We start from the raw sequence: 24,341 nt of genomic DNA, 5'->3' as shown, positions 1-24,341 counted from the left end.
AATATATGGCCAATTAATCTTTGACAGGAAAGCAGGAAAGAGTGTCCAATGGAAAAAAGACAGCCTCTTCAACAGGTGGTGTTGGGAGAGCTGGACAGCAATATGTAGAAAAATGAAATTAGACGACTTTCTGACACCATCACAAAAATAAACTCAAAATGGATAAAGGATCTGAATGTGAGACAGGAAACCATAAAAACCCTTGAGGAAAAAGCAGGAAATAGCCTCCTAGACCTCAATCGCAGCAATTTCTTCCTCGACACATCCCCAGAGACAAGGGAATCAAGAATAAAAATGAACTACTGGGACCTCATCAAGATAAAAAGCTTCTGCAAGGCAAAGGAAACAATCAAAAAAACTAACAGGCAACCAACAGAATGGGAAAAGATAGTGGCAAATGGCATATCAGATAAAGGGTTAGTATCCAAAATATACAAGGAGCTCACTAAGCTACATACACAAAAAATGAATGATCCAGTGAAGAAATGGGCAGAAGACCTGAATAGACACTTCTCCAAAGAGGACATCCAGATGGCCAACCGGCACATGAAACGATGCTCAGTGTCACTCATCATCAGGGAAATCAAAACCACACTGAGATACCACCTCACACCGGTCAGAGTCGCTAGAGTTTATATATCTTAATTTATTGTAAACTTCTTTAAATCTCTCTTGAAACAAGTATACATTAAGTCAATATACTTATACCTAAAACAACTTTGCAAATCTGTTCTTCTATATTAATGTGGCTAAAATGACAAATATCATTGATACCAAGTATTTGTCAATGATTAGTTTATTGAATAACAATCAATTTCCCCTTTTAAGTAGATATTTTAGAAAAGATTCATCTCTCCTAGTAACCTGACTAAAAAAACTGAAACCAATCCAAATGTCCAACAACAGGAAACTATTCAACGACAATATATCAAGTCAGTGAAAAAGGATGGCTAGGCTCGTGTATGGGAAATGCTTCTGTGTTAAGTAAAAATTTATGCATAGCAGAAAGTCATCCGTGTAAAAACATACATGGAAAAACATGAAGGCAATTTAGCAAAAATATTATCTGTGCGTTGGTGCTGAGTGATGAGATCATGGGCAATGTTAATTTTCTACTTTTTCCTCTTACGTAATTTTCTACAATGAACATGTATTATCTTTATAATTAGTAAGAGGAATCATTTAATTAAAAAATAAGAGAATTCCATTATAAACCAGAGAAACAACCTCTATTTTAGAGCTATTCTGAGATGTGAAAGCATGTAGCCTTAGTCTGAAATTTTATTATTCCAGTAAGACCCATGAAAACACCCAGCTCAACCCTCCAAGACCACCAATTGAAAATGTATACCAAACACATACAATTTATTTCTGAAGCTGTCCGCTCAGCTCTGGCATTCCTGTTTGTAGATCTAATGGTATGACGAATGATTGCATGGGGCTGTGAATATAAGCATAATATACACACTTTTAACAATTTCAATGACAAAGTTAAAAGGTCAAACTTTTTAACTAAATGGTCATTTACTCACAAACATGACTACCTAGTAATAAATCAGAGGATAAACATAAACAATGCACACTAATATATTTTAGGTTATTCACTTATTCCATGTTTATACTGTATGAAATACTGAAAAGATGCAAAGAAAGTCAGACAGAAATCTTATCTTCAAAGAGTTTATAGTCTAGAAAGTTAAGACACAGAAATACCTATAAGATTAGAAAATGGCCATTCATTAAGATGACTACTATTAATGCCCAGATGAAAAAGAAATGACTTCCACCTGAAGGGGTATAGAAGTTCTTCATGACAGAGCTGTCATCTGCTCTGGGCCTCAAGGACAGTAGGCATTGGATATGCAGCGGTGTGGGAAGCATTCTAGATAGCAGAGAGCATATGAACATAGTGATGCCAGAAGAAAAGGAAATTGTGTTTAGGGGGATTGGAGTTGGTTATTATTTGGCTTCAGCAAAGATTGAGGGAAGCGATGACAAAGCTGGACAGACTGGGAGTGAGCGAGATTATGAGAGGTTCTGAATGCCAGGAGATGGCTGTCAATTTTATTTCCTCAGCAAAGAAATTTTTTGGAGATTTTAGAAGGGTATCAGTTAGACTTAATTGGATTAAGTGTGTAAGAGGATATAGAGGGGAGAAACACTGGATCCAGGGAGATTGAGCAAGAATACTGCAGTAAATCAAGTGAGAAGCTTGCTACTTTACACCCTTTGGTATAACCTACTGATCCTTTGAAACTATGCCTTCAGATCAATTGCCACCCACCAAATCCCTAATGACTCACTCTCAATCACTGATGATGGACAGGAGCTCATACGTTTTTTCCTCTACTTTAAGACTCACCATCATACAAGGGACTTCAAAAGCCTATTGTTTGGGACTTAAGTTTTCTGACCTCATTTCTAAAAACACTCTCCCAGACTTCAATGCACTCTTGATTCATAATGTCACACCCTGGACCCTGCCATCAGCTCTGATACTTGAACTCATGTTCTCTTCCAAACTTCTCAGCTTTTGAGCTCACTCTCATTTCCTCCCATTACATTGCTTTAGGTTCACACTGGAATCCCAAGTCCACTTACCCATTCGTTACCTTCTTACTCTCCATCAGCATTTCTCTTCACTTTTCTTCCTAACCAGTGTGTATCTGGTGGTCCACAATTTTAAGCAATCTCTAGCCAATATCCTAAATTCCCTTTGCCTCTTTACTCCATTTTGGCATGCCAAAATGACACCTTGGATGAATTAAACTAACAACTTTGTGCTTATATTGGGGATACAAATCACTACTGGAGGAAAGTTACCCAGCAGACCACACAGAAAATTAATCTCACCTGAGGCTTCATCTTTGCCCCAAAACACTTCACTATAATCATTTAACCCAACCATTCTCCTCAATTACTATTTCACACCTTCTCTCCACACACCTCAAACTACCCAGTTTCTGTCAGACTTTCAAGATGATCTTGCCATTACTTCGCAAAGAAAACTGGATTCATCAAATAGAAGATAACTTTGAACAACAACCTCAACTACCCTCCTTTCTAATGCAAGAGAAAAGCATTTCATAATTTGAGATCAAGTCTCCCATTATAATCTAGATCCCAGGCTCTCGTCCTTTCTCAGAGACTTTGCCTATTTATCTTGTTTCTCTTTAATCTTTCCTATCTCTATCTATTGGGTCCTTTTCATAATCCTGTTCAAACTTACTTTCCCCACACAAACAATAACTAAATAACTAAATAAATCCCCATCAACTCATTTTCCTCCAGCTACTGTTCAGCCTACCTCACCCATTCACAACTAAATTTCATAAATGTATTGTTATACTTATCTTTCAAACCACTCTAATCTAGCATCACCTCTATAATTTTAACATTATCCTTTTAAAAAAATATTTAAGCACCACCACCTAAATCCAAAGACTTCTTTAGCTTATCTTCTAGGCAATATTCTTCTTGAAAACCTGCCTCCTCCTTTTAATGGTCTTTATCAATCCTTTGCCATTCCTCTTAGCCTACTTGATTCTTAAATTTTGGTAGAAATCTCAGGATGCTGTCTGAGGCCTCCTTTTCTCATTCTACATGCTTCCCTTGAGTGATCACATTTACTCCTTCAGGTATCTGCTAGTTTCTATACTCAGTGACTCCCCAATTTCTACCTATGGTCTAAACTTTTCTCCCCAAGCTACCACCATATATCTAATTTCTTAGGAGACTTCTCCATTTGGAAGTTTATGCAACATCAAAATTATTATACATAAAACTTGAACTCATATTTCTTCTCAAGCCTGATTGTACTCTAGTGTTCCTACCTCAATAAATGGGGTGGCACTTTTATATTCACCCAGTCGTTCAAACCAAAATCTACGAATAATCTCTTTTCACCCTCCATCCTCATGTCATCCAATCCCCAACTCTCACAGAGATTCTTTTACTGGTCCGCTTTTCTCCATCCTTATTACATTCCTAGTCTAAAACAACACAGTCTCTATCCTGGATGACTTCAGTGGCCTCTTAGCAGATTTTCAGAAATGGAACCACCATCCTGAGGTCATAGAGATCTTTTAAAAATGTACATATAACTATATGTCACTCCTTTATCCTTTAATGGCTTCTACTACCCTTAAAGCCCAAAATTTTTAACATGGTTTGAAACGGCTAGTGTTTAGCTCTGTGACTTCATCTCCCACTATCCCCTTCCTTGTTTTCTGCTTGAACCAGATTAACTTTTCTTTAGTTCCTCAAGTATGTAGTCTTCTCTCTTATCACTAAGCTTTCCAACATACTATTTCCTCTCTGCTCAAAACAATTTGGCCTGCCCTCTTCCTCTAATTCCAATTTATCCTTCAGATTTTCAACTTACGTACCACTTCTACAGCAAGTCCTTTCCTGCTCCTAAAGTATGTCTCCATAGCACACTGTATGTCCCCTTCCATAACAGTTATCACACTTGTGGTATTTCTGAGGTTCCTATGAGACCATACCATAAGTTCTTTCAAGGCAGGGATAGTATCAGTCTCATATACCATAGTGTCCCCAGCTACCTGGCACAGGGATTTCAAAAACTGAAAAGTACAGTGATAGCACATTAAATAGAAACAGAGAACTCAGAAGGTAAAGTAGATCTGGGAAGCCCAGCAAAATAATGTAGGGAATAAAAATGAGTCTGGTTATTTACATAATCAGTGAAAGACAAACTGGGGAATCAAGGAATACCAATTCCACATTTAAGCTACAACAATTTTAATAATTTCTAAACTATTTTGCATTTTGCATTTCAAGAACTGAAAAATACACTAATATTAAAAGAAATAAAGAACTCAAAAGTAGAGTGGATTGGAAAGCCCATCAAAATAATGTGGGGAATAAAAAAAAAAGAATCTGGTCAGTTACATAACCAGTGAAAGACAAATTGGGGAATCAAGAAATACCACTTTTACATTGAAGCTACAAAACTTTAATAATTTTTTCATTTTTAAGGGATTAAAATCTCATTATTACAAGTCTGTAAATGTTGATTTAAGTTTAAAAAATCTATGAATAGCGAGTTTATTCAGTATTTTCAGTTAAAGTTCATTTAACACTCAAAAAAATATTCATTAGATACCTACTACAGGACAAGACTATGCTATACATGAGGCAATGTTCAGTTTTTAAAGATTAGGTTTCAAAGATTAATGACTATTTCTATTAAATACATACATAGAAATGGTGGCATATTAACAAAACAATAGGCCTTGGAGTTAGTTTTCCTTGGATCCAAACACCGGTTTCTACTACCTACTAGTCATATGATCTTGGACAAATTACTTCTATTCTTTCTCCATTATTTCCTCATGTATAAAATGTGGATAGTAACAGAATCTGTTGTAAACTGCTTTGAGTAGGTGAGTTAACATAAAAATTATCTAGCCTAATACTTGGTACACAATGACTCCCCAATGAGTATTAGTAGTGATGATGATACTTATACAGTATAATTCAAAACCTGAGAACATAAAGTAAAACATTTCCTTCAATAAATAATAACACAAAAAGTTTGGTCCTACAGTCTTGCCAGAAGTGAAGGTAGAGATATAAAAGGAAATCCAGGCATGAAAAGAAATGAGGACACGAACACTATTAAAAAGAAATCCTAAAAGAAGAGGAGACACTGGTGGAAAAGTTCAGCTGTGTTTTATATAGGCACAGTAGGTACCTGCCAATGGGCAGGAAGTCCTTTATTCCTGATTTATAAGTTTTGATGTTAAATATAATATATTCAAAAAAATTTTATTTTACAATGTTTTCAGAGAAGGAAAACATAGGAAGAGCTCTACATTTAATAATATATAATAGTCTTGAACAATTATTGGAAAGGATAAAATTTCTATGGAAACCTTAACTTTTTAAAAAATATTTATATTCTGTTAATAATCTGTATAATAAAGAAATTTAAAAACGACCAGTTAGATTTCTAGAGAGTCTCTTCAGTGAAAAATTATATGAGCATGTGCTTTGGCTAAACTTTTGTTCTCTTGGACCAAAGTAACATTTTTAACACCTTTTATTTCCTTATAAATAGATGTCCTTTCTCTTTAGAGAAAGATTAAGCTCCCACTATACAATCAGGTCTGTGGAGAAGGGGAAGCACCTCCAGGTTTCGGGGAGGGGGCAATGATCTGATTCTATTCTTATTTACCTCTCAACTTTGGACAAACCGACTATGAAAATAAAATGATATAAATCATTTAAATTATATTAGTAATTCTAGTTCTTTTCAGAATAAATGTCAACCAGTTCTGTATGTTATACCACAATTTTTTAAAAGCATTACCTGGTAATTATATGCAGGATAAGTTTTGTTTACATTGCTAATTAATCTTTGTAGCTAAATCTGTTGTAACTAACTTAAAAAAGAGTAAATTTGAAAACAAACTCTAAGGCCATATTTAACATTTATTTTCAAATATTAGACTGCAAACCTCTTTACCTCAAAGTCATCATCATCTCCTTCAGTGTAATGTGCATGGTTGTCAGGATTATTCACTTTGTCCAGCAGTTCAACCGCGAGGGCCCTAGAAAGACCTGGCTGCCCTACAAACGTATGCTAAGTCAAAACAAAACAAAACAAAACAAAACATGAGTATGCTTTTACAACAGTGGTTTGAGGAAACATTATTTGTACTTTTTCATTTACTATCAAATACAAGCATACAGAAGCCTACTAATACAAATAGAGAATGTATTAGCAAGATATTAATCAGAGAAACCATAATTATATATTATAAAACTATAGCACCCTTGTGAAGTTTATGATATGAATCATTTTTCTTTTTAATTTTAAGTAGGTTCCATGCCCAACATAGGGCTTGAACTTACGACCCTGAGGCTGAGTCACATGCTCTACTCACTGAGCCAGCCGGGCACCCCAACATGAATTATTTTTCTAAGTTATCTATATATCAGGTTGTAAAATTACAACATTGGCTATAACAAGTGACATTCATTACTCATGTCACTACAGTAATATATATAGAAATGAACACTGTGGTACAGTCCATATCATAGTAAGAAAAAAGCATGTGTATTCCATATTTACATACATGTAATTCAGTAACATTATTTAAGTGTAAAAAGACATACAATTAAATTTTTACATTTAAATAAAGTTTCCTTAGGTTGTTGTAATCATGGACTTTTTCTAAAAATATTTCACAAATACATATACACACAGAGCATTCTATAAATTTACATAAAAAACTGAAAAAGGTAATTCATTTTAGATGATAGCAACATTTTAAAGAGTTTTCTCTAAGGCAGGGGTTGGCAAACTAAAGCCCATGGGCAAAAGCTGGGGCACTACCTCTTTCTGTAAATAAAACTTTTGAGTATGAAAGCCATGTTCACTCAAGTGTACTGTCTATAGTAGCTTTTGTGCTTCAATGGCAAAACTAAGTAGTTGCAACAGAGACTATATGATCCCAAAGCCTAAGACATTTACTATCTGGCTCTTCCCAGAAAGTTTGCTGGCCCCTGCAGTACGAGATCACTAAATTTTTTAATTAAAAATCTTAAATACTATTGTTCAAGTGATATGCCTACTTACTGCATGACTACAGAACACTCCCCTATAATTTCAATGACTTACAGTCAGAAGTCTTTCAGCGGTTGGTCTTTTTTTGGGGTTTTTGGTTAGTGCTATTTTGACAAAATTATGGAATGTTGATGACCTTCAAATAAAAAGAGACACGTACAAAAATATTTCACTAATATTAGTTTTTTGGTGTTACTAAATAAAACTAACTTATAAGCAGTTAGAAAGTCAGAAACACTGATTTTTCTTAGGCCTCTTAGCTCTATTTAAGTAAAAAAATAAAACCTAAAATCCAGTATACTCCTTAAAAACAGGTGTCAGTTTCATCTATTAAGTAAAAATAAAATTAGTTTAAAAAATAGTAACATACAACCTCTAAAAGATATACTAAAAACTAGAAATGAGTATTATAGTATTTATAATCTTGTATTTATTCTAGGTGCCACTTAGGAATCAAAATGGCTCTTTCTCACTGCTTAATTTATATAATATGTAAATATTTTCCTAGACCAGAAAAATAGCATGGAGGTAGGGTCAGTAATGTAGAAGATTATCTAGATCATTATAAGGTCACTGAATTTCTTAGGAATGAGGGCATCCACACAGCAGCTCTCTTACAGAGAAATCAAATCCCTGCATTACATTTGGTGGCATGTGGCGGAGATAACATGGAGTGAGACTACGTACTCCAATGGCCATTACTGCGCTGGAATCTGACTGTGAATTTAGCCATAACAGCTGGTAGTCATTCATTCCTGAATGACTATCCAGTCATTCCTGCAATAAAGCCCTCCAGTTCCAGTTGCTTAGGTAAGAAGAATTAGGAACAAACCCAAAGCAACACAAAAGAAGATAGCCACAGTAGGATATAAACTCCTTTATCTCCAGTGTGATTTTCCTTTCACTTCTGGCATCATCTCCAGAATGTCCTGGCTCCTAAGTAATACTTTCCACAGACAGGACAATAGAACATGAAATAGTAGTTCAGAACTTATTCTGGAGACAAGTCTCTCAGAATATGAAGCAAGATATGGACTATCTCCCTAGAAGAATATACATACAGAATTTGGGGAACCCATGTACCTCCACACCAAAAGCTCGAGATGAAGATTGGAAACTTTTATATGCATTGTTTCTTTTATTAAATGTATGGGAATACATTACCAGAAAAATAATTTTCAATTTCTATCATCCAATTGAAGATATCCTATTTGACTTTAAGAAAAGGCAAACTGCTTTACTTTGAGAAAGAATAGTTTAGGATGAAAACAAATGATAACATTTTGAATATTAGATAAGGAAGGTAGAGAAAAATCAACAGTGATTAAGTGTCATGGTATCTGGGAAACCTAAACCTTTTCATATCACCTTGCGTAAAAGTCAACATATAATTAACAAGTAATAGAATACAAGGCAAAAATACATATCTCCGAAATTTTAATATATCTATTTCCAATCCTTTCCTCACCATACCTATTACCCAAGCTTCCAAAACACTAAGAAAATGATCAGAGATTTACCAGAGCAGTAGATTATAACAATCTTTTGAATTGACATGGGCTTGTTCCTATCCCTTGTTACTCTAAGTTCCTAAACAACTGCAACTGTCAAGAATATAACTCAGATCCTTGCCACAACTCTGTGAGTAAATTAGATATGTAACTGCAAGCAAACTATTTAAGAGTGTCTGGACTTCAGTTTCAGCATTTAAAAAAAATATATAATTTATTGTCAAATTGGCTAACACACAGTATGTACAGTGTGCTCTTGGTTTTGGGGGTAGACTCCCGTGGTTCATCACTTACATACAACACCCAGTGCTCATCCCAACAAGTACCCTCCTTAATGGCCATCACCCATTTTCCCCTATCTCCCACCTCCTCCCCCCCCCAAACCCTCAGTTTGTTCTCTGTATTTAAGAGTCTCCTATGGCTTGCCTCCCTCCCTCTCTATTTGTAACTATTTTTTTCCCCTTCCCTTCCTCCATGGTCTTCTGTTAAGTTTTTCAAGTTCCAGGTATGAGTGAAAACATATAATATGTCTTTCTCTGACTGACTTATTTCATTTAGCATAATACCTTCCAGTTCCATTCACATTGCTGCAATTCAGTTTTCATCACTGATAAGAGAACTGAACCTATCTCTTTCTCAACTGTAAAATTCTATAAGTCCATATATTCATTAACTTACCATTTTGTTTTGTCCTTTAGTTTTGGAGGCTGAAAATTACTTTTTGACATTAAGAACAGGGCCCTGAAATAAAAATTTCAGTTAAAGGGCAATACTGACTTCTTTGATTACTTCATCTAATAATCACAATGAATATTCTGTAATCCATTTATAAATTACTACATATATAGGCACTGATGAACACTAGTATGGAACACAGAAATTAATTTAAGATTTTATTTACTTAGGTTTAGAGTTTTCTGATAACGTAGTTTTATGTAAATATGTGTGTGTGTATGTATGTAATCTCTATACCCAACATGGGGCTCAAATTCATAGCCCCGAGTTTAAGAGTCTCATGCTCTACAAACTGAGCCAGTCATGAGTCCCCGGAAATTAAATTTTTTATAGTTTAAAATAGTCTATAGATATTTAAATTTCCAACAAGCTCTTATTCATAAGGCAAAGCTACCAAATATTAGAGAAGAATTTTATCACAATACTGTTAACATATATAACTACCATATATCTCAGACACAAGTATATACAGTAATTAAATACCATCCTATAACACAGAGATGGTTTGTTACTTACTCTAATATTAGCATACAAGCTGTAGTTGTGTACCTATCGAGTCTCTAAATTAATTCCTTGTTGTATAGATACATATATACTAATATATACTAATCCACTGTCTATCATGTTAGAAGAACTTTCTGCACTCTGTTGACTTTCTTTTCAACTTTATACTGTTTATTTTAAAAGCTTAAATTTTAGCCCAATTCATCTTTTACTTCAAAATATAAAAACCCTTTCAAAGGCCTTCAAATATTTTTTGAGAGACAATATACCCTAAAATGTAAATAATAATTATACTAAGCATAGCTACCTCATTATTCCTAGACAAAATAAATAAAATAAAAAAACAGAAAAAAATTTCACCTACATCCTATCATTTGCTTATAATTCCACTTAAAACAGAAAAGGAAACAACTGATGGAAGAATGTAAAGACTTAAAAAAACTTTTAAATGGTAACTCCTATATCTAGTATGATTATTAGGGGAGATTTGCTTTATGAAATAGCTTCAAATAGTACAGATGATTCACTCCATGCTGTCTTAGGAAAAAAATAGAAAACAAAATAAAAGCAGGTATTGAGTGCGAATGATTACCCCTAAGTCCCTTACAACACCTTTACTATTTCAACATACTTGATAATGAGCTGCGAATACTCAAGTTATCAACATTTCATTCTCCCCAAAGACTTTATTAATAACTGCATAATTGTAAATAGTGAGAACACCTCATTGGATGGAGATCAAACATAGGTGGTTGAAGTTCTCCAAGTTCAATTGCTGTTATTCCTACTGCCCAGATATCACAGAGTTGGTTGTAGCCACCATTCTTTTCTACTGCTGCAACTTCTGGGGCCATCCTAGAAGGAATCAGTGAATATAATATTTTTATTTTTCTAAAATTATATGAAGTTTGCTCTTTTCTGTTATAGTCATTAAACTTCTAGAGGGAAAGAGGCTGAGAGACATTTATTAGGAAAGACTTAATAAAGATTACATATATAAAGATATACTCTTTTAAAATTCATTACTAAAAGAAATCTTATATCTTCTCTGAAGACTGGTGCTCTGAGAAAAAACTGTTGTCTTACTTTAGTTTCTGTTTTGTGAATCTTGTCATATAATATGGGAAAAGAAAGAATACCTAAATCCCCATGAAAGTCAGAAATGTTCCCAAAGGAGGTGAGACATAAGAATGAATCAGCAGGGAGGATCGGTGGGTAAGGAGCCTCAACATTTTAATCAGAGGAAACAAGTGCAAAAGAGGGAGACAGGAAAACAGCCGAGAACACCTAGAAAGGTGACAGGACAACAGGACAATGCTACTCAATGTATGATCTATAGACTGGTATGGAGCCATAAACTGCTTGCTATGAGTCTATGATAAGTACAGGAATTGAGAGTACTAACTCTTGTCCAAATACATGATCATTTTTAACATTCATTTCCAATTTATTTTATAAAAGTTATCAGTCTGGGGTGAATAGGAAATTTTAGAAAATTGGTCATTCACCACAGATAGTTTGAGAGAATTTAAAAAGTATTTGCAAAATGAACCTTGGAGGTAGGAGCTAGATAATGAATGGCCTACTCATTATATAATGAAGTTCAGACTTTATTGTAAAAATGCAAGATTTAATTTTGGAGATAAACTTATTTGAAACTCATGGCAACAGGAAGGACAGTATGATAGGAGGTAAAACCAGAGTAAGGTGAGTTAGTTGGAAGACTATTTCAAAAATACAAGGGAAAAATGATAAAGGACTTTTCAAAGGCAATGGCAAAGGGGAGTGAATGAAAGGGGTTGACTGAAGAGACTGATTTGAGTGTAAAATGCTTATGGATATTGAAGTAGAGCTATTATCAAACAATTGAATGTATCTAAGATTAAAGGTCAACTTAGTGGCTGAGCTGGAGTTACCTGTTTGGAATTCAGTTGTATATAATGATGGCATTTGACATTATAAAGTGTAGATATTACTAACGGGAAATTTTTTTTAACGTTTACTATTTTAAAATTAATTTATATTTATATTAAATACCCACACAGAAGCTGTTTTTATATGTATGTGAATTACAAAAAGTTACATAACACAATGTCTCTCAACCTAAAGGTGGTTAGGAATATAAAATATGTATATTAAAAATGCCAATATGTAGATGTACCTGCTATACTAATTACATAAAAATGGATATAGGAGTAAAGAGAAGAAAATGATCACTACTATGGAACAAAATGACTAAACGCAAGTCTTAGAGAGGAAAGTTGAGCTCAAACCCAGTGAGGGCATATGCATTTCATCTCTTCTGCCCACTAGACTCAGTCAGTGGTGGACAACTGGAGCACCAAGTTGACAGGAGTGTTGCACTTTCTGGCTCAGTGAAAGGCAGAGATGTGATCAATCAGTCTGCCACAGCTGAAGAAAGGCAGAGCGTGTGACACTTTTAAGACAGGACAGAACTTGAGAGAGAGTTAAGATGGCGGAGAAGTAGAGGAACAGGATTTCCTTCCTCCCTCAAACACAGCTGTATTAAGGTCAGAACACTTGGAATACCCAGAAAATCAATCTTGGGAGTGACAGAAAGATCTCCATAGATGGACAGAGACAACCTGGCAGGACAGAAGTGCATGTATGTGAACTGGGGGAGATAAAACAGTGTAGGCAGGGAGGGTAGGGAACCACTTCTGAAAGAGAGAAAAACAGAGAGGCTGTGGAATTGTGGTACACCAGAATAGGGTGCCAGTGGGGAGGGGCAGGTAGGGAAGGTGCAGGGTCCTTTAAGACAGAGGGTTTTGAATCCCAGCTGAGCACCTAAGAGATTTGGGAAACTGTGGAGTTGGATAAACCGATTCCCACACTATTCCGTGAGGGCTTCCTGAACAGCATGCCTTTAGACACCTGGATGGAGGAGGAGAGACTGGGGTGTCGCCATTTTTCTCCTCATCACCAACAGGGTGGGGCTTTAGGGAATAGCACAGAGGCTTCCACCCATTGGAGGTGGGACTGATTACACCAAACCCACCCCTCCATGCCTGGCAGCTACTTTTGTACTGGAAGGGAACTGACACTGAGGGAACTGGACGTGCTGACCAAAACTGCCACAGTCCCAGCACCACCAGACAAAGGTACTGCATTTTCGTATGTGAGTCTGTTTCTCTTTTTTTTTCTTTTTTCTTCTTCTCTTTTCTCTTCTTTTTCTTTCTACTCTCTTTTTTATTTTCCTTTGGAATCAGGCTCATAGTTTCTGATTTCATTTTTGGTCAATTCTTATTATATATATTTTTTTCTTTCTCTGTTTTGTTTAATCAGGCTTTTTTACTCTAATTTTTTAAAACCCTTTCAATATCTCCTTCTTTACTTTTCTTTCTCTCTCTCACTATTAAGCCTTATAGTTTCTTCAATTCTATGCTTGGTCTTTTTTTTTTTTTTTTTTTTTGCTCCTTTCACTTTTCTCTTTGTATGGAATCATGTTCTCCGCCCTTTCCTTTTTCCAGGGTTACTTCAACAAATAAATCAAAGCATACTTGGTGAAAGGTTCAAACAATCCACCACTATGAGCAAACAGAAAGTTTGTAGAAGACTGGTGTGAAAGAGCAGCCAGATATGCAATTAACACAGTGCATGCAACACACTCCAAAGACACTGTCTGAAGTGCCAGGCCCTGCACAGTGTATGATCCATTTTTAATATAGTAGTACTCGCAGGTGCAGGATACACAAGCTCTTAAAAGACAGAAAACTAGCCAAAATGACAAAATGGAAGAATTTTCCTTAAAAGAAAATCCAGGGAGAAATGACAGCCAGAGAACTGCTCAAAGCAGATATAAACGATATATCTGAACAAGAATTTAGAATAGCAGTCATAACACTAATAGCTGGGGTTGAAAAAAGCATAGAAGACAGGAGAGAATCTACTGCTGAAGATATCAAAGACCTAAGACATAGCCATGATGAATTACGAAATGCTATAAATGAGATGCAAAATAAACTAGATGCAGTGACAGTGAGAATGGAAGAAGCAGAGGAGATAATAGGTGAAGCAGAAGATAAAATTATGGAAGATGAAGCTGAAAAAAAGAAGGAAAGGAAATTACTAGACCACAGTGGAGAATCAGAGAGCTAAGTGATTCAATGAAATGAAATAATATCTATAAAAAAGGAGTTCCAGAAAAGGAGAGAAAGGGGCAGAAGGTTTATTTAAACAAATTGTAGCTGAGAACTTCCCTTATCTGGGGAAGGGAATAGGCATCCAAGTCCAAGAGGCACAGAGAATTCCCTTCAGAATCACTAAACATAGGTCAACACCATGACATATCATAGTGAAACTGGCAAAATACAAAGATAAGGAGAGAATTCTTTTTTTAACTAAAAATAATTTTTTAAACATTTATTTTTGAGAGAGAGACAGATCATGAGCAAGGGAGGGGCAGAGAGAGAGGGACACACAGAATTGGAAGCAGTCTCCAGGCGCTGAGCTGTCAGCCCAGAGCCCAGCATAGGCCTTGGAACCCAGGAACTGTGAGATCATAACCTGAGGCAAAGTCAGAAGCTCAACGGACTGAGCCACCAAGGCGCCCCAAGGAGAGAATTCTTAAAGCAGCTAGGGACAAATGGGCCTTAACCTACAAGGGTAGACACATAAAGGCAGCAGCAAACCTGTCCACTGAAACTTGGTGATCAGAAGGGAGATGCAGGAAATATTCAATGTGCTGAACAGGAAGAATAGGCAGCCAAGAATTCTTTACCCAGCAAGGCTGTCATTCAGAATAAGAGAGATAAAGGCTTTCTCAAGACAAGGCAGGACATAAGAAAACAAAGAAGACAAATATACTAGGGAGGTAATAAACAATACCTAACATATGGTATAAAAACAAATTGTGACTAGAGAAGACTGTTCATAGGGGAGGAAACACAGAAAGAGACTGAAGAAGGAAACGGGCATGTGATGAAGGAAATATTGTAGGTAATCTAACTTAATCATGTTTTCTTTTAACTTTTATTTAAGAGATATTTATTGTGATTTTTTCCCCTTGTTAAAATTGATATGTGTTGACAAAGAGAATTTGGAATATATGGAAGAAAACATGTCAAACATTATTCTACCCAAAGAGAGTCATTGTTTCACACATATTTACATCCATAAATTTTATTTGCACATATTATCTTCAATAACATGGTATTATATTATGCTACTTTTAATCTTGCTTTTTTGTTTCTTTTTTGAAAGTTTATTTTGAGAGAGAGACAGAGAGAGAGTACACCCATGCACAAGCAAAGACGGGGCAGAGATGGAGGAGAGAGAGAATCCCAAGCAGTCCCCATGACATGGGGCTAGATCTCACAAACTGCGAGATCGTCACCTGAGTGGAAATCAAGACTCAGATTTCCTTTATCTTACTTTTTTTGAATAACAAGTTACCTGAGTGGAAATCAAGATTCCAGATGCCCTTTATCTTACTTTTTTTGAATAACAGTATACCATGAGCCTATTCAATGACCATACATCTTTTACAATAGTATTAAAAAAATTATTTATTTATTTTGAGAGAGAGAGAGAGAGTGTGTGTGTGAGTGAGGTAGGAGCAGAAGGAGAGGGAGAGAGAATCCCAAGCAGGCTCTGCACTATCAGTGTTGAGCCCAATGCAGTGCTTGAACTCAGGAACCGTGCGATCATGAACTGAGATCAAGAGTCAGATGCTTAGCTAACTGAGCCACTCAGTGCCCCTACAACAGGATTTTTAATACCAACAATTTATTCCACTGAATTGGGTAAACATACATAATTTCCTTAACTAATTCCTCTTGCACATGTGTGTGCATACTTTCTCCTCAATCTTTAAGATACTGTACAAAGTTCTTCATATAATAATTTGTATGCCTCTCTGATAAATTACTACAAGCAGAATTAAGACTAAAGAATATAAGCACAGTTAAAGGTTTCTGGGAAAACATTATTGCTTCATTATCCTCAAAATTATTCTATACATTTCCACTTTCAGTGTCAAATATTTAGTGATAGTGCTAGGTTTACCCATGATTCCAAATATTTTCCAGCTTGAAAGAAAATAATGGTGTTATTTATTTAATTTACATTTTTGGTCATCAGGGGGAATATTTTTCATATTTTATGACATCTTCTAAGGATTACTTTAATAACTTTGCTTCTAATGAAATACTTTTTATTAAGAACTTATACATTAAAGAAATTAAAACTTAGTTTGTCATACATATTTTAGTGGATATTTCTTGATTTGTTATTTGCCTTTCACTTTTATTCAAGCTGTTGGATACACAGACATTTTAAATTTTCATGTAGTTAAATCTATCAATTTTTCCCTTTAATGTTTCATGCTTTTATGCCAAGAAAGGCTTGTTTTACTCTTAAAACTGATGGTCACTGATAGTTCTTTTGGTTTCACTTTTATATTTAACTATTTCCATATATAATTTATTTTGGCATTAGAAATGAAATATGGAGTGATTTTAAGTTTCTTTCCAAATAATATATTTAAAAAAATTCAAGCTTTCTTACAAACTTTAAATGTTTTATAATATTCACTAAATTATTTTATGTACTAAGGTTTATTACTAGGTTTTTATTTCAATTATCTGTTTTCACTGATGAAAGCAGCATTTTAGAAAGATCATTCTGCCAGTATTTGGTAAGATACATTAAAAGGAAGGTAGCTGATAAAGACTAATGGTAGGATGCATGAATATTAAACAACCAGAAAGTGAAATCCTAGATTAAAATAGAATCAATACCAAAAGAAAGGGGAACAGAATGACAAGAGATTATAATAAAAGTTTTTCTTTTGAAAAATCACATACCTATGAGTCCTCTTAATACAAAATCCCAGACACAGAAGGAATTATTAGCAGTTTAACTCAGGGAAAGCTGAACAATAAAAATTAGTATCAAAGTTCCTTATCAGAAGTATGATGTTTGTATTAAGGAGCATGCAAATCTCCAGACTTGTTATCACTTGTATTACTAAGTATCAATGCAGAACAGATCACTAACTATGAAGAAATGAAAATGCACAAAATCCAATCATAATAATATCTTACCAGTAAGGAGTGCCAATGAAAGATTTTCTCTTTGCAATGGTAGCTGTTATTTTTGCAGCCACACCAAAGTCAGCTAGTAGGGGAAAAAATGGACAAAAATTTTAGTTCTTTCAATAAAGTCACCAACATTTCTGAACTTCACCCTTAGGCACTGGCATTATTAATAATTCAGAGAGTAATGCCAGGGAAATATATATAAATCGAATACCTCTTTCTTTTCTTGATTGGATTATATCATATTCATTAAAGGAAAATCATTTTTTGGCACTTTCTTAGAATAAAATCTACTTTATAAAGAACAAAGTTTAATAAAAAATTACCACAAGCATACTGAAGTTAATTAAGGGGAAAAAAGGTAAAAAAATAAATCATCCACTTGGATGCCTTTTACTCTAACACAACTAGGGTAGTATTTTGGTGCTAAAATTAAAAAAGACTTTTTCTTTATATACACTTTTTTATTGTTGTTATACATGGTTATAAAAAACTGAATACAAGTATAGTTCACTTTTGTCATTTAAGTAACTCATTGGAGATTCCACTCTTATTCTCCTTCCCTATTAAATCTGATGACTGAATAATGTACCATAAGTAGATTTATTACAGTGTAACAGTATTTCTATTGGCAGTTCTACGTTTGTACTTTTTTCTATGATAAACAATGTGTAATCAACATTCCTATGAACACAGATTTTTTTTTTTTAATCTTTAGGGATTAAGTTCCTTAAAAAGAGTCTCGGGAGTAAAATTACTGGATCAAAAAAAAGAACATTATTGGGGATCTTGATATGAATATTAAACTTGTAAAATGTTAATTCTCATTTAAAATTTTTAGAAAAAATTTGAGGAACTTGAAATAACATACCTAATTTTACATCACCATGATCTGTCAATAAAATATTTGCACCCTAAAACAAAAATACAAATACTATTAAATTAGCATCATAAAATTCCTTCCAAAAAATTATCTGAGCATATTAAATGAACTTACTTTGATATCTCTATGCATTTTGCCTTTAGTATGCAAGTAGGCAAGACCCTGAAGGTTAAAAAAAAATGCATTAGCAAGGCTGCAAACTTAATGCCTACATTTTCTACTTAAATTCTAACTGAATAAGAAAAACTAAATGTCTTTTTCTGGGGGGAGAAGAGTTCTTTTTATTAATCAATGTTTACTGTCTTTTAAGATTTTGAACTCATTTTCTGGTAAAAATCAGAAATATTTTACTATAACACCATCACCACAATCAAGCTAATGAACATATCCATCACTCGCCAAAGTCCCTCCTACATACAAATACCGATCTACCTTCTATCACTATAGGTTTATATTTTCTTGAGTTTTACGTAAACCTAATTACACAGTATATTTTTTTTGTCTGCTTTCATTTACAATAATTTCTTTGAGATTCCTTGTTAATGTGTATACCAATAGTTCATTCTTCTTTATTTCTGAATAGTATTCCATTGTACAGTTATACCAGAATTTGTTTACACACCGATCTGTTGATAGTTGGATGGTTGGGTTGTTTAAATTTTTTGGCTATTATAAATAAAGTTGCTCTTAAGATTCATATACAAGTACTAGTATGACTTTTTTCTTCCAGGTAAATACCTAGGAGTGTAATGGCTGAATTGTGTGGTACTAATAAATTTAAACTTTCAGGCAACCGCCAAACTGTTTTCCAAAGCAGCTGTACCATTTTATATTGAAACCAGCAGTATATGAGAGTTCCAGTTAATCCATATTCTCATCAAGCTTCTTAAGGTCAGTCTTTTCAATTTTGGCCATTCTTTGGTGAAGTGTCTGTTCAAATCTTTTGTCCATTTGTTTATTAGGCTCTTATTTTTCTAATTACTGAATTTTGAGAGTTCTGTATGGACTTGATACAAGTTCTTGATCAGATATACACTGTTCTCTTAATAGTGTCTCTAGAAAAATGGAAGTTTTTCATCTTGATAAAGTCTAATTTACCAAGTTTTTCCTTTATGGCTCATACTTTTTGTGTTATGTCTAAAAATGCTTTGCTTAGCTCAAGACTGAAAAATTCTTTCCTGTTTCCTTCTAGATGTTCTAGTTTTAGGTTTTATATTTTGGTCTATGATTAGTTTTGGGTTTTTACAAAGGATATGAAGTATAGCTTAAGGTTCATTTGTTGGTATATGGATGTCCCATTATTCCAAAACCATTTATTGAAAAGTCTATACTTTCTTCACAGATTTGTCTTTCCAACTTTGTTAAAAATCAGCCATCCATATATGATTTATTTCTGGTTCTTCTGTTCCACTGAGCTACTTACTCTTGCACCTATATCACTATGTTTTGGTTAGTATAGTTTAATAAGTTTTTTATTTAAAATTTTTATTTTAGAGAGAGAGGGACAGTGGGAAAAATTTCAAGAAAGAGAATCTTAAGCAGGTTCCAAGCTCAGTGAGGGACCTGACACAGGGCTTGATCCCACATCCCTGGGATCATGACCTGAGTGGAAATCAAGAGCTGGATGCTCAATTGACTAGGTCACCCAGGAGTCCCAGGATTGCACTGAATCTATAGGTCAATCTGGGAAGAACAGACATCTTAACTATTGTGAGTCTCCCAATCCATGAATATGTTATCGTTTTCCATTAGCTTAGGTCTTCTTTAATTTTTCTTAGCAGTTTCATAGTTTTCAGTATGCAGTGGTTTATGTATCTTTTGTTACATACATTCCCTTAAGAATGTTATATTTTTGTTATTATAATAGTATTTTTAAAAGTTCTGACTGTTGTTAGTGTATAGAAATTTAACTGATCTTGTATATGGATCTTGAATTCTGCAAGCTTTCTAGCCTCACTTCTTAGTTCTAGAAGCTAGTTTGTAGATTCTATTCCATTTTTTACACACATGATTATGTGGTCTGTGAATAAAGACAGTTTTACTTCTTACTTTCTAATCTGGATGCCTTTTATTTCCTTTTTTCCTTATTACACTAGCTGAAACCTCTAATACAACGTTTAAAAGAAGTAATGAGAGCAGACATCCTTGCAATGTTTGGCCTTGGTGGGAAAGCAAATAGTCCTTTACCATTAAGTGTAACTTAATGTTCAACTATCAGGTTGAACAAATTCCTTTCTATTCCTTACTATGCTCAGAATCCTTATCAGGAACTAATGCTGGATTTTGCCAAATGTTTTTCTGTGTCTATTTAAGATGATCATGTGGTTTTCTCATTTTGTTTGCTACTATAGGTAATTACTTGAAATGATTTTTAATGTTAAATATAATTGCATTCTAGGATAAACCTCACTTATTGATGATGTGTTATATTTTTAAATATATTGTTGGATTACCTTTGCTAACCTTTTATCTTGTAAAGGGTTGCATCTGTGTTTATGAAGGATATTATTAGTCTGTAGTTTTGTTCTCTTGCAGTATTATCTGATTTTGCTTTTGGAACAATACTGATCCATAAAAAGATTTAGGAAGTATTCTCTTCAATTTTCTTTCTTTTTTAAAAATTTTTTAACATTTATTCATTTTTGAGACAGAGCACAAGTGAGGGAGGGGCACAGAGAGAGGGAGACAAAGAATCCAAAGCAGGCTCCAGGTTCTGAGCTGTCAGCACAGATCCCAACGCAGGGCTTGAAACCACTAACCATGAGATCATGACCTGAGCCGATGTTGGATGCTCAACTGACTGAGCCACGCAGGCACCTTCTATTTTTCAATTTTCTAGAAGAGTTTGCGTAGAAGTGGCATTATTTCTTCCTTAAATGTTTGGTAGAATTTATCTACCCACATCATCTGACTTGGATTTTTCTTTGTGAGAAATATATACAGAATTATTCAGTTGATTTCTCTCAAGGAAATTGTTCATTTTTTCCAAGTTGTAGGCATTATTGATAGAAAACTATTCATAATATTCTTTGGGAACTGAATATCATTGTTATTCTTTCAAAGTTTATAGATTCTGTTGTAGTATCTTTATATTTAGTGCCAATACTGGTAATCTGTGTTTTCTCTTAGAAGTTTATAAATTTTAGTGATGTTCTCAAAGGATTAGATTTTGGTTTTATTGATTTTTCTCATATTTTTCTGTTTTCTAGTCCAGATTTCCACTCTGATCTTTATTATTTCCTTTTTCTACTTTGGATATAATTTGCTCATTAAAAAGTTTCTTAAGTTGGAGGCTGAAGATATTGATTTCAGACCTTTTTTTTCCCTTCCTAATAGAGATGTCAGTGCCATAAACTTCCTTCTAAGTGTTGCCTTAGTACACCCCAAATTTTGATGTGTGGTGTTTTCATTTCATTTGATTCAAAATACTTTTTAATTTCTCTTATTTCTTTTTTGACTCATGGGTTTCTTAATTTAGTTTAGTGCTTTATTTAGTTGCCACACATTTGGAGATGAAATATTTCTGCTGATTGTTAATTTGATTGCAATGTAATCAGAGAATATAGTGTGTATGACTTAAATCCTACCCAATGTACTGAAACATATTTTATGGCCCCAAATATGGTGTACCTTGATAAATGCTCTATGTACACTTGAAAAGCGTACGTATCACACCGCCGTCAGACTAAAATGTCAGTTAGGTCAAGCTGTTTGGTTGTATCATTCATGTCTTCTGCATCCTTACTGATTCTCTGCCTATTTGCTCTTCAAAATTATTGTGAGAGGGGGTATAACTGATTATAACTGTGCATTTGTCTATTTTCCTAGCAGTTCTATCAGTTTTTTTCTCATTTAATTTGAAGCTGTATTATCAGGGGCTTAAACATTTAGGGTTGTTATGCTTTTTATGAAGTGGCCTTAAGGATGCCTTTGCTCTCAAGTATACTTTGTCTGATATTAATATGACCACTCCAGGTTTCTTTTCAATAGTATGACATATCTTTTTCTTTCCTTTTACTTTTGACCTATTTTGTGTTTTTATAAAAGTACATTTCTTGCAGGCAGTATCCAGTTGGGTTTTTCTTTTTTCCATTCTGACAATATCTGCCCTTTTTATTTTTTAAAAAAACTGCAATAAAAATTTTATGTATTAAGGGATACAACATGATTTAATACACACATACATAGCGAAATAATTATCTGAATTAATCTAGTTAACATATCATCTCCTCATAGTTACTATGTTTTTTTTATAACAAGAGCACCTGAAATTTACTCTAACATATTTCCAATACTCAATACCATATTATTAACTGTAGTTGTCATGCTATACATTAGTAATCAGTCAATCTATATGACTGTAATTTACTACTCTGAATGACATCTCCTCATTTCTACTCCCTGGCCCCCAATCTCCGGTAATCATCATATCACTCTCTGCATCCATGAGTTCAACTGTTCTAGATTCTACATATAAGTGACTTATGCATACCTGTCTGTATGTTTCTGTCTTATTTCACTTAGTATAATGTCCTCTACATTCAAATATGTTGTCACAAATGACAAGATTTCCTTCTTCTTTATAATTGAATAATATTCCACTGTATGTATACTATACCTTGTCCATTCATCAGTCAGTGGACACCAAATGTGGAAGTTTGTCAGCATAACAAAATTTTTAAATTGGAACTAATCTTGGAGGGCATCTTTACCAAAGCCTCATTTTATACTTGGGGAATTAGAACCATAAAATAGATTATGATCATATACCAGGGTCAGAATGCAAATTCAAGCTTTTTTTTTTTTTTACTTCCATTTAGTACTCTATTCATTACTTTAAAAAGCAATGAACTTTGGAAATTAAAATACAAAGAAAAATAATCTGTCAACTATTCTCTGCTATGAGTGATTATTCTTATGTTTTATGTGAACATAAAAAAGGAGATTTCTATGTCATGGGATTATAGAAATTTACATACATATATTGGACAAATTCAGATTTGACATGATATGCCTTCTAAAGCATGAGGAAACCAACACCTAGAAATGACCAGAATTTTCTCTTAAATCAAGTCAATCTCCCAGTTTCTTAAATATGGAAGAAAAACATACAGAATACCAGTTTCATTTCTAAACAACTTATACCATCTAGGAAATGTAGGGACAGAAGTATTGATTAACAATTATGAGTCACAAATTATCAAAATAACTGTTATTAATTGCTAATTTAAATGCCTTAAAAGATATGAACAAAATTACTACTTGCTAATCTTCTAAATGATTGGTCTTTCAGGACACTAAAAAAATAAACAGATTGGGACAAATGCTCCATCCTCTATACCTTCCTCAAAGAGTCACAATCTACTTTAACATACTAAAAGCTCTCACAGACCCTGAAATAAAGAAGAAACTTCTGCTTATAACAATGTTGACCAAACCTATAAAATGGGATTCTGCCATCAATGATAGTTATTAATATCACATAGAACTAGGAATTCTAGAACACATTTTGGGTATGAGTTGCTAATTTATTGTCATTTTGGGAGAAATAGTAAAAGACCTCATGTCTTCTGCAAAAGAGATTTCTTTCATTGTCGTAAAACTTAAAGGGAAAGCTTAGACAACTTGTTGTGATTGGGAGGTCTGGTGATTCATTCACAAAAACTGAGTTACATCTGTGGCTTTCCTTAGCTTTGCAGTAACTAAGAGCCAAGCTCAACAGAATGGAATAGCAGACGTCACCACTGTTTATACTAGCATTAGCTTAAATGAATACTTGTGACTCATTCATGAAAGAAATAATCAAGCTTACAGAATAACAATATGAGAGGTTAACAGAAAAATAATTTTGTTTACTCTTTTTCTTTTGGGCAGATCATCATTTTATAGTTTTCAACTTTGAAACCAGAACTGTCTTTCTATCCACATAAGCAAATGGGAGTACCTGTAAAGTTTCTCTGCATACATAGGCTATTTGCAATTCTGATAATGGCCCAGTAACTAGGAAAAAAGAGAGACCACTTAGTTATACATGTCACTAACACATTACA

The 24,341-nt window shown here is 34.0% G+C and overlaps 1 protein-coding gene across 3 annotated transcripts in view; it reads right to left on the bottom strand.

Moving 5' to 3' along the window:
• MAP4K5 (mitogen-activated protein kinase kinase kinase kinase 5) overlaps window positions 1-24,341 on the bottom strand; it is a 104,743-nt gene that overhangs the window by 33,803 nt on the left and 46,599 nt on the right. For all 3 annotated transcript variants that reach the window (XM_029951624.1, XM_029951625.1, XM_029951626.1), the window contains exons 5-13: window positions 24,236-24,291; window positions 18,406-18,453; window positions 18,280-18,322; window positions 17,415-17,487; window positions 11,071-11,202; window positions 9,787-9,849; window positions 7,652-7,733; window positions 6,494-6,610; window positions 1,363-1,441 (exon numbers count right to left, since the gene is read on the bottom strand). In XM_029951624.1, the coding sequence (XP_029807484.1) occupies window positions 1,363-1,441; window positions 6,494-6,610; window positions 7,652-7,733; window positions 9,787-9,849; window positions 11,071-11,202; window positions 17,415-17,487; window positions 18,280-18,322; window positions 18,406-18,453; window positions 24,236-24,291 (693 nt within the window). The remainder of the gene's footprint in view (window positions 1-1,362; window positions 1,442-6,493; window positions 6,611-7,651; window positions 7,734-9,786; window positions 9,850-11,070; window positions 11,203-17,414; window positions 17,488-18,279; window positions 18,323-18,405; window positions 18,454-24,235; window positions 24,292-24,341) is intronic.

Source organism: Suricata suricatta, chromosome 9 (assembly GCF_006229205.1).
Source record: "Suricata suricatta isolate VVHF042 chromosome 9, meerkat_22Aug2017_6uvM2_HiC, whole genome shotgun sequence".
In the NCBI taxonomy this organism is placed as follows: Eukaryota; Metazoa; Chordata; class Mammalia; order Carnivora; family Herpestidae; genus Suricata; species Suricata suricatta.
Note: the sequence above shows the minus strand (reverse complement) of the source record. Positions and strands in the feature narration are given on the sequence as shown.